This window comes from Heloderma suspectum, chromosome 6 (genome assembly GCF_057233095.1).
Source record: "Heloderma suspectum isolate Gila_16-S chromosome 6, 16-S_ref, whole genome shotgun sequence".
Classification (NCBI taxonomy): domain Eukaryota; kingdom Metazoa; phylum Chordata; class Lepidosauria; order Squamata; family Helodermatidae; genus Heloderma; species Heloderma suspectum.
The window spans coordinates 42072257-42088158 of record NC_139463.1 but is presented as its reverse complement, the minus strand read 5'-3'; the positions used below and the strand labels follow the sequence as shown (position 1 = coordinate 42088158).

The following is a 15902-nucleotide window of genomic DNA, read 5'->3' as shown; positions in this document are numbered from 1 at the left end:
AGCTTTGGGGGCAGATTTTTCCCCCCATTCTAAAAAGCTGAAATGCCTCTCCTAAAGCTGTTACTGGCAGTAAAAGTTTTCAGCTAAAAGATGCTGGCATTTGGGAGCCCACCCTGTTTGCCTTCATCTCTGCCTGCCACTGGAATGCAGCCCCTGAGAACTTCTCCAAAATGAATTTTGGATCAGGTCCCCCACACTTACTCTTCAGTATGGAAACACCGCACTGATGTAACTCTATGCAACATATTGAAGATAACGTGTCTCCTCATCCACATTTATTCCCAGGTATTGGTGTTTCAAATGATTTGTTCTTGTTTCGAAAACGTAACTGGTGAATGAGGAATCCTCGATTAGTCAGTTGTTCATCTCCAAATTCTGTACATTCTGTACACAGCACGATCCATGAGTCGTTTGCCACAGTTTCCAGTTCCTTCATGTCATTACCTCCCTCACACACACAGCAATACCGATGTTCACATTTACTGTAACATGATGAGATTATGTGTATGATTCCATCAAGATTCTTTTGTGTGGTTCTGTAGCAATGCCCAAGTAGTATACACATGCACACATCAGTAAAACACTGCACAAAAATAACAATGATGCTCACATCAAGATTGCTTTTTTCTGTGTTTTTCAATGTGTGCAGCAGTACAGCTAGATAATTTTAATCCTTGGATTTAATGAGGAAAGGGGAGGCTTTAGTAGGGATGTACGAAAGTTCCGCCACAGATCTCGGGGAGGCCGAATGCCAGCGCATTCGGCCCCCCGAAATCGGTGGTGGAACAGCCCGCCACCCCCTGCCCCCCCCCCCGGGATGGGACTTACCTTGGGCGGATCTTCCTGGCGGCGGCAGCTCCAGCTGCCGCTGCCGCCATTTCCAGTTAAAAAAAAATTGTGATAGGCTACGTAAAGATTTACGTAGCCTATCACGGCTAGGTTTTAAAAAAACACCGTGATAGGCTACGTAAATGTTTACATAGCCTATCACGGCTGACTTAAAAAAAACAACAACGTGCGTACGCAAATGGCGGCGGCCATGGCCGCCGCCATTTGCACTCCTTATTTTGGCACGTCTTAGTCTACGTAAACATTTATGTAGACTAAGACAGCGAAAATAACGGGAACGCAAATAGTGTAGATGCTATGCTATTTGCGTTCCCCTTATTTTCACCATCTTAGTCTACGTAAATGTTTATGTAGACTAAGACGTGCCAAAATAAGGAACGCAAATGGTGGCGGCCATGGCTGCCGCCATTTGCGTACACGCATTGTTGTTGTTTTTTTAAGTCAGCCATGATAGGCTACGTAAACATTTACATAGCCTATCACGGCTGACTGCACTGATGCAAACGGTGGCGGCTACAGCCGCCGCCATTTGCATCCCTGCTAGCCAGCAGCCGGATGTCCGGCTGCTGGTGGAGCCGGCCAGCAGCTCCGCAGAATCCCTGCGGAGCACAGCCGGCTGGCCAGGATTCCGGGAAGGGAGGAACGGAGTGCCTCCCTCCCCATCCAGGATTCCGGGGGGAGGGACGGAGTGCCTCCCCCCCCCATCATCAGCATAAGCCGCGAAAGCTAAATGATTTTCACACATCCCTAGGCTTTAGATGCTCATGTGTATTCCTTCAATTCTGAAGCACACAATTAGCATTGCACACCACCACCATTCCCTGCTTTACAAGTGCTTCTTCATTCCTGATATGTTACAGCCAGAAAAAAAACACCCCTGTTTGCCAACCTGATTTTAAAAAGAAATAAATACACTGATCATGTGCAGTTGCACATTTAAAACTCACTTAAATCTAGGGATGTCAGAGAATTTCTCCACGAATCTCCGGGAGGCCGAATGCCAACGCATTTGGCCCCCCGAAATTGGTGGAGAAACGGTCCGCCACCCCCCCGCCACCCCCCGGGATGGGACTTACCTTTGGCGAATGTCCCTCGTGGCGGTGGCTCCCGGCGGCGGTGGCGGCGGCTGGTCTTCTGACCGGCTGCTGCCGCCGCCATTTCCAAGTAAAAACAACAACAACAAACGTGATAGGCTACGTAAAGATTTACGTAGGCTATCATGGCTAGATTGTCAAAAAACACCGTGATAGGCTACATAAATGTTTACGTAGCCTATCACGGCTGACTTTGGGGGGGAAAAAACAAATAGCGTTGCCCTTATTTTCGCTGTAGTCTACGTAAATATTTACATAGACTAACCGTGCCAAAATAAGGAATGCAAATGGCGGCGCCCATGGGCGCTGCCATTTGAGTACGTGCTTTCCCCCCCCCCAAAGTCAGCCGTGATAAGCTATGTAAACATTTACGTAGCCTATCATGGCTGACTGCAGGCCAGGGATGCAAACGGCAGCGGCTACAGCCACCGCCATTTGCGTCCCAGCAGGACAACAGGATTCGCGGCCTGAGAGACGGGGCGCTCCCCCTCGGCCAGAATTTCGGTGGGGAGGGACAGGGCGCCTCCCCCCCGCCAGAATTTCAGGGGGAGAAACGGAGCACCTCCCCACCACCATGAAGCAAGCTTCGGGATCAGGTAAGTGACTTTCATCCATCCCTACTTAAATCATGGCACCATCATGATTGCAGGAATAAAACCATCATCACCCATCATCATCATTATTTAATTTATATGCCACTTTTCCATTAAAAAGTGCCCAAAGCAGCTAACAAAACAGACATACAAAAACAAAAAAGCCTACCAATACATCATTACAATAGTCCATCATTCCAACAATAAACAACTCATTTCACTAATAGTAGCATTATAACATTTCAAATTAATTACAAAATAGGCAAAATCAAACATTATTTATTTTTTATTTAATTTAAAACATTTGTATCATATACTATATCATTAAGATCTCAGGGCGGTGTACAGATAAAAGCAATTTAAACAGTATAAAACAATAAATAACTTAAATAGCTAAAACATATTAAATCATTAACCTAGCTAATACCAATTTAAAATCTAAAACAATAAAACAGTTAAAACAGTGAGCAAACTCAGGGAATCCATTTAGCCCTCAAAGGCTTTGGTAAAAAGCCATGTTTTAACTTTGCACCAAAATGAAACCAGTGTTTGCACCAGTCAGGCCTCCAAGGGGAGGGCATTCCACAATCCATTTTGGATTTTCCAAAAATCCTCCCTGGCTGCAGCCAAACTTCCAGCTGCTGCTGCTGTGCTGCAGACGCAAATGGCGGCCGCTACACCGGCCGCCACTGGCATCCATGCCTTAGGCCATGATAGGCTACGTAAGTATTTACATAGCCTATCACGGCAAAGAGCAGGGGCACAATTGGTGCCCATTACGCCATTTGCGCCTCTGCTTTTTGCCGTGATAGGCTACGTAAGTATTTATGTAACCTATCATGGCCTAAGGCACGGACGCAAATGGTGGCCACTACGACGGCCGCCATTTGCGGCCGCAGCAGCCCAGCAGAAGCTGGAAGACAACCCGGAGCTGCTGCCGCTGCATCCACCACCTTCCATTGTTGTGGGGAACCCCCCCAGCTTCTAGGGATGTTGGAGAATTCTGCCACAGACTCCGCCGCCGCCAGGTAGGTCCGTTCCAGGGGGGATTTCGGGGGGTGGCCTGGGGGTAGTCTGTTCCACCACGGACTCTGGGGAGCCGGATTCTAAAGAATTCTCCAACATCCTTAGAAGCTGAGGGGTTTCCCCACAACAATGGAAGGAGAGGTGAATGGAGAATTACCCAGATTTTTTCAAGGGATCAGCTCTGGTGCACTTCTGTCCATGCAGGCCTCCACTGCAGTATACATCGCTTCACAGAAGATACTTCGGGGGGGGGGGAGTGAATGCCATCTGACTAGCAGGGGCTGCTCAACCAATAAGAAAGGCTCCCTCCCCCAGACTCCCTCCCTTTCTCCTTTGATAAAATCCTAGGAGGTTTCCTCCAGTATCTCACCAGAAATCACTCTCCTTCTCTCTCTCCCCCTCCTCCCACATTAAGTACTTCCTTAAACCAACGATCATCACAGGAACACAGCGTTCCCCCTGCCTCAAAGCTGCCAAAGATGTGAACAATCTCCTTCTCCCCCCCCACCTGCATTACTTCCTTCCTTAAATAAACAATCATTATAGGAACACAGTGTTCTAGCTGCCCTGCTGTGATCAATCGAAGCTTTGAAGCTTCGACATCAAGGCTCTCTAAATGTGTTCTTTCGATTCATGGGAATCTAGTAACTTTGGGAGTGCGCATTTGGGGAACAAGTCTCATTGACCACAATGGTAGTTACTTCTCAGTAGACACACATATATTTGGCTGGGAAAGACAGGGAGGGAAAACAAAGGCATGGGAAACTAGCCCCCTTTCTAACCAGTGCTGCACAGGAACAAATGTGTGAATGAGTTACTTCTGAAGGGAATAAACCAAATAATGGAGAATTGCAGTTCCAGGAAAGCATTTCACAGCCATTAGGGAAGTAGTGCTTTAAAATGTGCTATTTCAATTGAGGGGGATCTCTGTAAATCCTGGTGTGTGCATTCGAGGTACAGGCCTTATGAGAGTTACACAATGGGAGTAGACATTAATTGGTTTGTGCTGGGAAACACAGGGATGGGAAACACCCCTTGACTGGGGTCACAGTGAAAGGCACACCCCTGGGCAGGGCTACCATACCTGAGATACATGCAGGTGTTGGAGCACATGACAACTATACCATGAAGAACCCAACTTAAGGAAAAGAATAGGACTTCAAGCAGTTTCAGGAAATCCAGTTTTTCCATGATAAGCTCCAGGGTGGATGCTGGATGGCCACAATGTCATGTATCCCTAACAGCCTCCAAACGCAGCCAGCTTGGAGTAAATCACTGGTGGAGACACCCCCCTGGTCTGTCCACTCATGGAGAAGAACAGTGAGAAGCAACTTTGACAGTGCAATGCTATACATGTCTACTTAGAAGCAGGGATGCTGGAGAAATTTGAGACCGACTAAAATGAATTCAGATTGAGATTTCTAAGAATCTGACCTGCAGAAATCTGCTATGCAGAGACCCCCTCAGGCCACACAGAGTCCATGAACTTCCAAATCTTTTTTTTTTTTTTTACTTTCCTGAAATTTACACATATTTATTCATAGGAAAATATGCGAGTTTCTGTTGAGACTGGTAAATATACTTCAGGAAAAGTTGAATGGAATGGGGGACAATACACTAAATGTTATGTACTGAGGTAGATTATGTAAATTGTTTTGAACACTCTTACAGAATTATTTGCATATTTAGAAAAAAATTCACATCTGTCTGTGAGTGGAGACTGGAACAAATGGCACCCAACTATCTGCGAAACACGGACGGAGCAGATTTTATACAATCCATACATCCCTACTCAGAAGAAAGGCACATTGAATTCAGTGGGACTTACTCCCACGTAAGCATGTGTAACTGCCTTCCCCAAGATGGTGCCCATCAGACTTTAGACTACAACTCCCATTATCTATGACTGTTAGCTATGCTGGCTTGGTCTGATGGGAGTTGTAGTTCAAAGCATCTGGAGAGCACCAGATCAGACTCAGAGAAGGCTTACAGCCTAAATGAGAAACAGGCACTTCAAAGGAGGAGTGACATTCAGTTTTGTAAAGATACAAAGTAACATGTGAATTCCAGGATGGGCAATAACCCAGTGATGCAGCACATGCTGTTCATGAGAAGTCCCCCGCTTTATCCCCTGAGATCTCCCGTTAAAATGCTAGGTGGCAGGCAGTGGGAAATTCCTCTCAGGCTGAGACATTGGAGATCCACTGCCAATGGCAACTTGTAGTAGACAGTCCTGGGCTAGCTGAGCCAACAGCTTCCTAGGGATGTGTAAACCCACCCCTGTCTGGGTTCTCCAGGAGTCCGCCCAGCACCTGCCCCTGCTCACTGGTCCCTGGACCGCACTCAAGCCCCTTCCGCACTCAGCGAGTGGCCCATACTCACCCTGGCAGCCTCATTGAGCTCTGCAGTCCCCATTTTTTGAAAAATAAAATGGCAATCACAAAAATGCGCATATTTGTGTATGTGCAAAAATGCACATTTTTGCGAATGCGCATTTTCACAGAAATGCACATTTCCATGCACAGTCAGGAGTCAGGAATTATGGGAGTTGTAATTCAACAACATCTGGAGGGCCACATATCCCCCACCATTACCCAAGTGTCTCCACTTAAAACGGGTGCACAACTTACAGCTAGGGATGTCAGAGGTGAGTTTTCACCAGTTCAGCCCCCCAGTCTCTGGCTCACAGATCCCCGGGTTTGCCCAACTCAGTGCCCACCATCTGACAAGCTAAATCATGAATATCTTTACCAAAATCATGATTTGCGCAAAACACAGCTCTAAATAGCACAATTTGCATAAAATTGCAGGGGTAATGGTCATTTACTCTTGCAGTTTTGTGCAAACTGCGCTATTTATGGCCACAATTTAGGGCAAATTGCAATTTCCATAAATATTTACCTGTGATTTTGCAGAAATCTCAGCTCGCAGATTTTTTTAAAGGCAGGAAAGTTTCGGGAACTGACGTGCAACTCAGCTCACAAATGCTTGCCAAGTTGGGGGCGTCATGGGAACTGTCAAGACAAAAGTGAACATAATTTCCCGGCAACAGCCATCCCTACCTACAGTCCAGGGGCCACCAGTGCCCCTCCAAGGCCTCATCTGCAGGCCCCTCAGGATCCCTTCACCCTCCCCCCACTCCTGCCAAATTCGCCCTGTTGGTTATCCCATTGTAGTTAGGGATGTGCAAATCTGCAAGGCTCGAGCTCTCCAAAGTCGTCTAAATTCCATCTTGAAGCCCATTCCAACTTGAGTCCATATCAGATTGCAAGCTTTTTTTCCTTTTTGCACAAAAATCCATGCATGTCAAGCATAGTTTCCCAAATGTATGCAACTTTGAAATGTGTGCATTCCTCCCCCATTGATTAAAGCATTTTTGTGTGCATTTTTCAGAAGTATACATTTTTTCATGATCATTTTTCAAAAGTACGCATCCTATCAAATGGAAGTTTTGGGGTCCATGAATCACACTGCAAGCTGAGAAATGTACAGACTTCAACTGCAGATTACCTCTGAGTCCGTGTTTGGTCCAGAAGATGCAAACTGGGTAAATCCTGATCAAAAATGAACGGAAACAAATTTCTCATACATCCCTAGTTGTAGTTGCAGTGGCTGCCACCAGCAATTACTAGCCTTCTCTCTGTTGGATAGTCTGATGTGACTTACAGCAGAGTTGCCTTACATAGAGAAAACATGGCAACATCACATTTAGTATTGGAGGCAATAAATGCAGGCTAGAGCCAGTTTAGAAGACTCTAAACTGGCTCTAGCCTGGCAGCTTGCTAGGGAGGACAGGCAGCTGCAGGGTGCTCACCAAGCCACAGGGTATTCACGGAGCGGGTCTGCAAGTGCCCTGTGGTTCAGCGAGAAGGATCTGGGAGGGTGGGAGAGGGGGAGTCTGTTGGACTCCACCTCCACCACCCAGCAGACTCTTGTGACATCCTACTGCTGCCTGAGTCCCCAACAAATCACTGCCAGCCAGAGTAGACAACCTTGGACTAGATGGACAAATAGTCTGATGTGGTACAAGGCAGTGTGCACTATTAACTACCATGCAAATCAATCGCTCAGACATTTTTGCCCTTTTGCAAAAATCACATCTCTGCATTGGTGAGTCCAGGGCGCACAGTGCCAGCATTCAGCAAGGCAGAAATAAACCATGGAAATATTCGGCAGGGTTTTGCACATCTCTTTGGCCAGTGCATTGATGTATTAATGGAATCGTTCCCATTTTGCAGCATAGAGCTCTGGGCTGGAATGATGCTTTGATAGTGCTGAAGTTGGCTGCACGGCACTGAAAAAGCAGCCCTCCCCAAATGCTCCTTTGCGCCTCCCCCTGTTTTTAAAATACGCCATTGGGGAACAGGATGTTCTCTCTTTCCTGAATGCACCTTTACAAGAACCACTAAAGCAGAATATCTTCATTGGGCTGCTATTACAGCTTGCATTCCAGGCAGGCAATGGTTTCCTCCACTGCGTTTGTCTTCATTTTTTTTAAAGCAGAAATCCACAGTGCAATCACAATCTATTCCGGAGAGACATTCAAGTTTCTCCCCGTGGTTAGTTTTCCATTAAACTCCAGGAAATTTTGTTAAGCACCAGAGCCATGAGGCACATCTGTCCCAAATTTAAAAAAAAGATTATTGGGGGGTAATCTGAATTGCTGCCTGCAACATTTATTAATAGCCACAAGTTTATTCTGTGTACTTTCTGCTTCATGCAGGGAACTGACTAATATATGAGAAAGAGGTCTGGAGCGCAGTAATAACTCTAGCAGATGAATAATTATAAAAGCTAGTTGGGATTTAAAGCCATTTAAATTTATCATTACTTCTGTGCTGCTAGAAAGAATCTGAATAATTACACTGCCTCTAAAAAGGGAGGGTGTAACGTTCCAATCATTATGAGATTTAAGGTTCTCATCTTTCTGTTTTGGTGCAAGGACGAAATAGTTATCTTGATATGCTTAAGTACTTTGGTCACAGTTTAAAAATCGCTGAATTGATTGTGGAATGGGGCCTCTTTTTTAAAAGAAGGCTTCCCTCTACCTCAGAAGAAAACATTTTCTCATTGTTAATCATTTAGAGGGAGGTGCCATAGCTCAATGGGTGGAGTGCTAACCTTGCATGTGCAAGATCCCAAGTTCAATTCTAAGCATCTAGGGTGGCCACTTATGCATCATCAAAAAAGAGGACAAAAGAGGGCACAGATCTGCATAAAATGTGCATGTGCTAATTTATACAGAGGGATGCAAACTGAGAAAGAATTGCTATAATTAAAATAGTATTTTAGTAATACAATCCATCTCCCCATAGTAGGGAAGAGCATGACCGGCTGAGCTGTGTGCCTGATCAACTTGCTGTCTGGGTGCTAAATCTTGACAGGCAACATTAAGTCCCCTCCTGTTCTCCTACTTGGGGTTCTTTATCCTTAAACTGGACTTGGACTGGACAGCCCTTCAAAGAGAGGACTGTCCTCGGTAAGTAGGACACATGGCCACCCTACTAGCCTCTCCAGTTAAAAGGATCTGGTAGCAGGAGATGGGTAAACCTTGGAGAGCCGCTGCCAGACAGGACAATAATGGGTGTTCTGTTCATGATCTCTGCATAACTTTCCATTGTACAAAGTGCAGGGCTGCATCCAAATTTCACCAATCATTCATATGTAACTTGCAGAGTTTGTCCTTGCACTAGGTTCGGGCCAAGTTCTGGCCCCTCTTGGCACAGAAGGGAATAGTCAGAATATAATTTGGCACACATTAATTCAGACTAGTGTCAGCAGAGGGTTAACATGTGTCAGGTTTTTCCGCCTTCCGCCAACCTGGTGCCCTTCAGATGTTTTGGACTTCAACTCCCATCAGCCTAGTCACCATGGCCAGTGGTCAGGAATGCTGAGAGAGATGAAGCCCAAAATATCTGGAGGGCACCAGGCGGGGAAAGGCTGCCCTACATAAACAGAAAACACTGCTACAGATGGAACTTCCACTGCCACCCATGAACAGGATTTATTTCCTGCCTGGGCATCCTCTGTATGTGTCCAAAGGTGCAAGTTCTGTAATAAGGGTGCCACCACTGAGAAAGCCCTTCCTTGCCTCCGCTTCAGCCTCCCTTGAACAAAGGACTTACACACAAACCAGGGCCTCTCCTGCTGATCTGAGGAAGCAAGGAGAAATCAATGGGAGAAGGCCACCTTGAAGAGCCCAAACAGTGTAGGATAGGGAGAGGCAATCTGGTGCCCTCCAGATGTTTTGGACACCCACTCTCATAATCCTTGTCCATTGGGCATGCTGTCTCGGGCTGATGGGAGTTGTAGTACAACACTTCTGGAGGGCACCAGGTTGGCTACTCCTGATTTCAGTCTTAAATTAGGGCTGCTTCCTGTACTCTCATACAAACTTCTCCCTGAAGAGTGGAATTCCGTATTACCAGGGGTATTTCAAAAGCAAATCTGATGCACCAAAAGTCCTCCATTGTTTGGTTTTAAAATGTCCTTTCTCCAAAGCAGTGTACATGAACAGTTTGCCACAGGCTTTTTTTTTTCCCCAGTTCCTTCAGTACATTCATGTTCCCCCACCCCCTTCTACAATACTAATATGCATGCACGCATTAAAAAAAACAAACACCCTGCAAGAAAAGCAGGATTTTACAGCTATGATATCAAGCTTCTTTTTCTGTGGTGTCGCACTTGACTAACATGCAGAAGTGCACCAGTAAAACACACCACACAAAACAAATCTTGATAAAACCATATGTGTGATCACTCCAAGACTTCAAGATCGCTCTTCTTTTGGGGGGAGTGTTTTCTTAATGTACGCATATGTGTCAGTGGATCACAACAAACTGTGGCAAATTCTTAAAGTGATGGGAGTACCAGACCACCTTACCTGTCTCCTGAGAAACCTGTACGAGGGTCAAGAAGCAACGGTAAGAACCGGACATGGAACAACCGAGTGGTTCAAAATTGGGAAAGGAGTAGGACAAGGCTGCATATTGTCACCCTGTTATTTAACTTATATGCAGAGTACATCATGAGAAATGCCGGGTTGGATGACTCACAGGTCGGAATTAAGATTGCTGGGAGAATTATCAACAACCTCCGATATGCAGACGATACCACCCTAATGGCAGAAAGTGAAGAGGATCTAAAGAGCCTCTTGTTGAGGGTGAAAGAGGAGAGTGCAAAAGCTGGTTTGAAACTCAACATTAAAAAAACGAAGATCATGGCATCTGGCCCCATCACTTCCTGGCATAGAGAAGGGGAAGAAATGGAAGCAGTGACAGATTTTACTTTCTTGGGCTCCAAGATCACCGCAGATGGTGACTGTAGCCATGAAATTAAAAGATGCTTGCTCCTTGGGAGGAAAGCTATGGCAAACCTAGACAGCATAGTAAGAAGCAGAGACATCACCTTGCCAACAAAGGTCCGTCTAATCAAAGCTATGGTTTTCCCAGTAGTAATGTATGGCTGTGAGAGCTGGACTATAAGGAAGGCTGAGCGCCAAAGAATGGATGCTTTCGAACTGTGGTGCTGGAGAAGACTCTTACGAGTCCCCTGGACTGCAAGGAGGTCAAATCAGTCCATCCTAAAGGAAATCAACCCTGAGTGCTCATTGGAAGGACAGATATTGAAGCTGAAGCTGAAATATTTTGGCCACCTAATGCGAAGAGAAAACTCTCTGGAAAAGACCCTGATGCTGGGAAAGACTGAAGGCAAAAGGAGAAGGGGACGGCAGAGGGTGAGATGGCTAGATAGCATCACCGATGCAATGAATATGAACCTGAGCACACTCCGGGAGAGTGCGCAGGACAGGAAGGCCTGGCGTGCTATGGTCCATGGGGTCATGAAGAGTCGGACACAACTGAACGACTGAACAACAACAACAATGTGTCAGTAATACGGGGGAGTGCTCATAATACAAATGAGCACAAGGAATTGAAAGAGGCAGCAAATTGTGCATGCTCCAGTTCTGGTTTTGTTGTGGTTGTTTAGTTTTGGATTTTGGCGGGACAACTTACAGTGAGATCCTAAGGGATTGCTGCTTGAGAGAGGACCAGCTCCCAGACTGAATCTGTCTCTCTATCCTATGCCCTGCCAGCAGGAGCCAGGCAGGGCGAGAGGAGGATGAAGGCAAAACACCTCCCCTTCCTCCTTTGTGTTACATTTTCAGCTAGATGTGCCAAGACCTACTGCTTTGTGGGTGGGATGGGCATTGTAGAAGTTTTGGGGTCCTGTGGATCCTCCCCCTCTCCCTCTGCCCTCCCCTCCCTGCCTCCCCTCCCACCCTCTTTCCCTCTCCCCAAGCTTTTCCAGGTTTGCTGTTGCAACCTCAGAAAACCAGCTGCCATGCTGCATTCCACAGTAGCTGCAACAGGTGAGGAGAAACAGCCCGACCTTGGATTTTCTCTCCCATGGTCCTTTCCACAAGACGTAGTGATGGACACCAGTTTGGATGTCCTTCAAAGGGGATTGGACAAATTGATGGACGATAAGGCTATGATGGCTCTATGCTACCACCAGTAGCAGAGGCAGTGTGCCTACATACACCAGTTGCTGGGGAACATGGGCGGGAGAGTGCTGTCACACTCGTGTCCTGCTTGTGGGTTTCCTGTGGGCAGTTGCTGGCCACTGTGTGAATAGAATGCTGACAGTCTCAGGCAGGGCAGCCCACCATATCCTGTGATCCCTGGGATGCTCTCCCAGGGACCATAGGATTGTTCTGTTATTGACTTTATTGAATTCTAACAAATAATTATGAACATTCTAACAATAATGCGCACAAACATAACAAAAGGTTAAAACATATACATTGCACATTGGTTTCTTCCTGATATTATACACTTATCTAACCTCCAGGATGGAAATACAGGTAAGTATTAATTGTCCTGTGTGATTCTAATAAACATTAATACTGTTTCGATCACATGAGGGAATCTTCCAAAGGAGGGAATGAATACCAGGTGGACAAAATTGGGGCAAGGGGGGGGGGGGGCATCATAGAACCATAAAGTTGGAAGGGGCCCTTTAAGCCACTGAGGTACATTAATATGTGAACAAAATGGAAACCATCATGAGGCTAAAAGCAAATCCTGCTTTACTTTTCCTCTAATTCAGCCATCTACAACCTGGGTGCCTTCCAGATGTGTTGGATTGCAACTCCCATCATTTCAAGCCAGTATTGCAATGCTGGCTGGGGATGATGGGAAATGTACTCCAACACATCAGGAAGGTACCAGGTTAGTGAAGGCTGCTCTAATTAGGCTGTCATGGCATGTTAACTTATCCGCGACCGCTGTCTTCCAAACCCTTGTGAATCAGCTCTTGACTGAAGAGTATGCCGCCATTTTCCAATTTATGGCTGTTCCATTAATGCTGTTAACTAGAATTTGGGAAGAATGGGACACAGAGAAGATCGAACCCACATAACAATGAAGGAACAGAACAGGGCAAATTCACTCTTCCCTCGTGACTCACTCTGAAGTAGGGATGGGTGAGAATGTTGTTAAGGTCATTTTTTTATATATACGAACATAACAAAGTTCAAAAATTTCATGTTATTTCATTTATTATATTTCTATACCGCCCCATAGCTGAAGCTCTCTGGGTGGTTCACAAAAATTAAAACCCATTAAAAATACATTATACACAGTACAAAACCATAAAATTTCTTTATAAATAGGGCAGAAAGACCTTGAGATTTTTTTTAAAAATGTGAACATGGGAGAAACAAAACTGACAGATCTGTCCATCCGAGTGCTTACTTCTTCAAAGTTTGGCTTTGAATCCCTGTGTAGGCAACCTAGGGATGTCGTGAGCGTCCAGTTGGGGCTTGAAGCCCGGCAAGAAGTTGCCGGTTCAGCCCCCTGGACACCGGTTCGTGGACCTGAGCTCTTGCCCGACTCGCAGCGTGCTGAGTCACGCAAGAGCTCAGGCGCCCACTCCTCAGCAAGGAGTGGGGAAGAAGGCAGCAGCTCTCCTCCTTCCCCCATCCTTGCTACAGTGGCCATGGTGCAGGACAGGCTGGTCGTTTTCCATAAGTTTTCCTGGCCTTATGGAAAACGACCAGCTTGTCCCTTGCCTCTGCCACTGTAGGAGGTGGGGGGTGGAGGGAAGAAGGAGGCACCTATTCTTTTCTTCCCCCCCCCACCTGCTGGAGGCCAGGGTGTGAAGTTGGGGGCTGGCTGCCGTCACCCTTCTTCCTCGCTCCGGCTGTCAAGGGCCGGCGCAGGGAAGAAGGGTGACGGTGGCACACCAGCGTTCTCGCCCTGGCCTCCTCTAGAAAAGGCCAGGGCGAGAGGCTGGGGGCTGGTCATGAAAGGGCCCTCCTTCCCCGCGCCAGCCCTTGACAGCCAGCGCGAGGAAGAGGGGCAGCTTGCGCAGCTCATGGGCAGGCAGGGCAAGCAAGGAAGCTCGTTGAGCTGCCCCTGCCCCAGACAGAGATGGGCTCCATGTTTGTGGTACTGAATTTACAGTTGCCACTGAATTTCTCTGACAGGCTCATCATCTGGCAGGTACAACATGCTCCATACTGGAAACAGGTGTACCTCTTCAATTTGGCCAGTACAGACATGTGAACATTTCATTCAGTCTCTGGTTTTCTTTTCTTTTTCTGTTGCTGGATTTTTGTTTTGTTTTTGATAACTTACCCAAATCTGCAAATTTCTTCATAAATGAGACAGAAATAACTTGAGACTATACAAAAACATGTGGGAGAAAATTAAATTGATGGATTTGCCCATCCCTTCTCTGAAGCAAATAGGCATCCAGTAGAGTTAGGCCACAAATCTTGGGACAATGTACTCTCCTTCCTGTTGATACTGAGTAAGATGTTTCTTCCTTTCCCCCTTTTCTTTGCAGCCTGAAGAACCAGTAAATGGTCATCCAAGACAGTGAGAATCAGCCGCTGCTATTTCTTCTACAACGAAGGAAACTTTGCCTATGGCTAGGATGCTTTCTTGGACAATGAGCCCTTCCTGTGTGGCGTCATTAATGTATAGCTAATCTTTGCTTTGGGCAATGAATGGATTTTACTTTTATTTTTATTTTGTGGTGAGTAACAAGATTCAGATGGATTTTTTTACCCTTTGGAGATAGAATCTATATATTCAACATAAAATCAAGAGTATGTTTAAAAATGTAAGATATATCACCCATCTTCAGAGACCATTGGAATAAAATATTTTTTCTTTTTTCATATTTATTCTTAGATTTCTTCAGAGAGTATAAGATCCTATTAAATTATCCATGATTGTGATGTAAGTAACCAGTCTGCAGCAAGAAATAAACATGATATCTTCACCATATTCCTGTATGATTTTTGTCATCTGCATAGAGTGGGAAAGAGGGAGAAAATGACTCTTGACCTTTGGGTGATGTATGATTGATGACTTCGTCCAATATGTAACTTACAATAAGCAGATGATTCACTTAAAAAGGAAATCCAAACAAACAGGAAGTATTTTATACCAGTCAAGTATCACCCCCTCTAATAGTGAACTAAGCTGATGAGTGCTGACAGAAATGGAGCCAAAACAGGGCCTCTGAAAAACAGGAGAGAGTTATCAGCAAGTTTGGGTTTAAGAACTACAAAAAAATGTGTTTAAAAAAAGCATAATGGGACAATCCCCTCCCCAGAAAAACAGCCCAAAGGACTGAACATGCTTAGTAGCCATGGAATGTTGAATGCCCATTGGAAAAGAAAAATAGAAAACAGGATTGGAGGGTGGGGGTTGGAACACCCTGCTTGAGTCACATACAGATTGTTCTGTCATGGAGAAGGGCATTGCCAGTTTGCAGGCACCCTGAATATGAACGTTCCTATTAGGAGGTGAAAACACACTCCAGCATTTTGTTGCAGGTCCTATGAGTCCTATGAGTGAGGTGGAATCCTTAATTGTGCCAAATGCTGATTTCAGAAAAATTGGGCAGGGGGCTGGATGCATCCGTAAAGGCTCTGCAGACTGAATGAGGAACCTCTACTGGTCAGATGTTCCCCTCCCATGGTGTACGCTGCCAGCTGTGGTTGAATGGCTTTTGGAGGTAACATTGCAAACATCTGCAGAACCTGTCTGAGCAGAGGTAAACATGCCTCAACTTGAGGGTATGTCTTATGAGCAGTGTTCCCTCTCTCAAACTGTCTTCAGGTCTCTGAAAAATTATAATTCTCTCTCACCTTATTCAGGGTGATGCACTTAGAAGCCTATGCAGAAATGTAGATAGTCATGGAAACACCACAAACCCCTACCTCAGGCCATTGATAAGGGATGTGAGACACATACCCTGGACCTGCCAAGAAATTCCATTTGTCTTATTGAAACTCTGTTGGCTTCCCATTGAGCTTCAC

At 45.8% G+C, this 15902-nt stretch overlaps 1 protein-coding gene across 1 annotated transcript in view; it reads left to right on the top strand.

The window, feature by feature from the left end:
• Positions 1-14862, top strand: part of ZMAT4 (zinc finger matrin-type 4) — a 302363-nt gene extending 287501 nt beyond the window's left edge. Inside the window, exon 7 of the mRNA XM_084808203.1 lies at positions 14417-14862. Within this exon, the coding sequence (XP_084664329.1) occupies positions 14417-14432 (16 nt within the window). The 3' untranslated portion in view covers positions 14433-14862. The remainder of the gene's footprint in view (positions 1-14416) is intronic.
• Positions 14863-15902: the final 1040 nt, after the last annotated feature.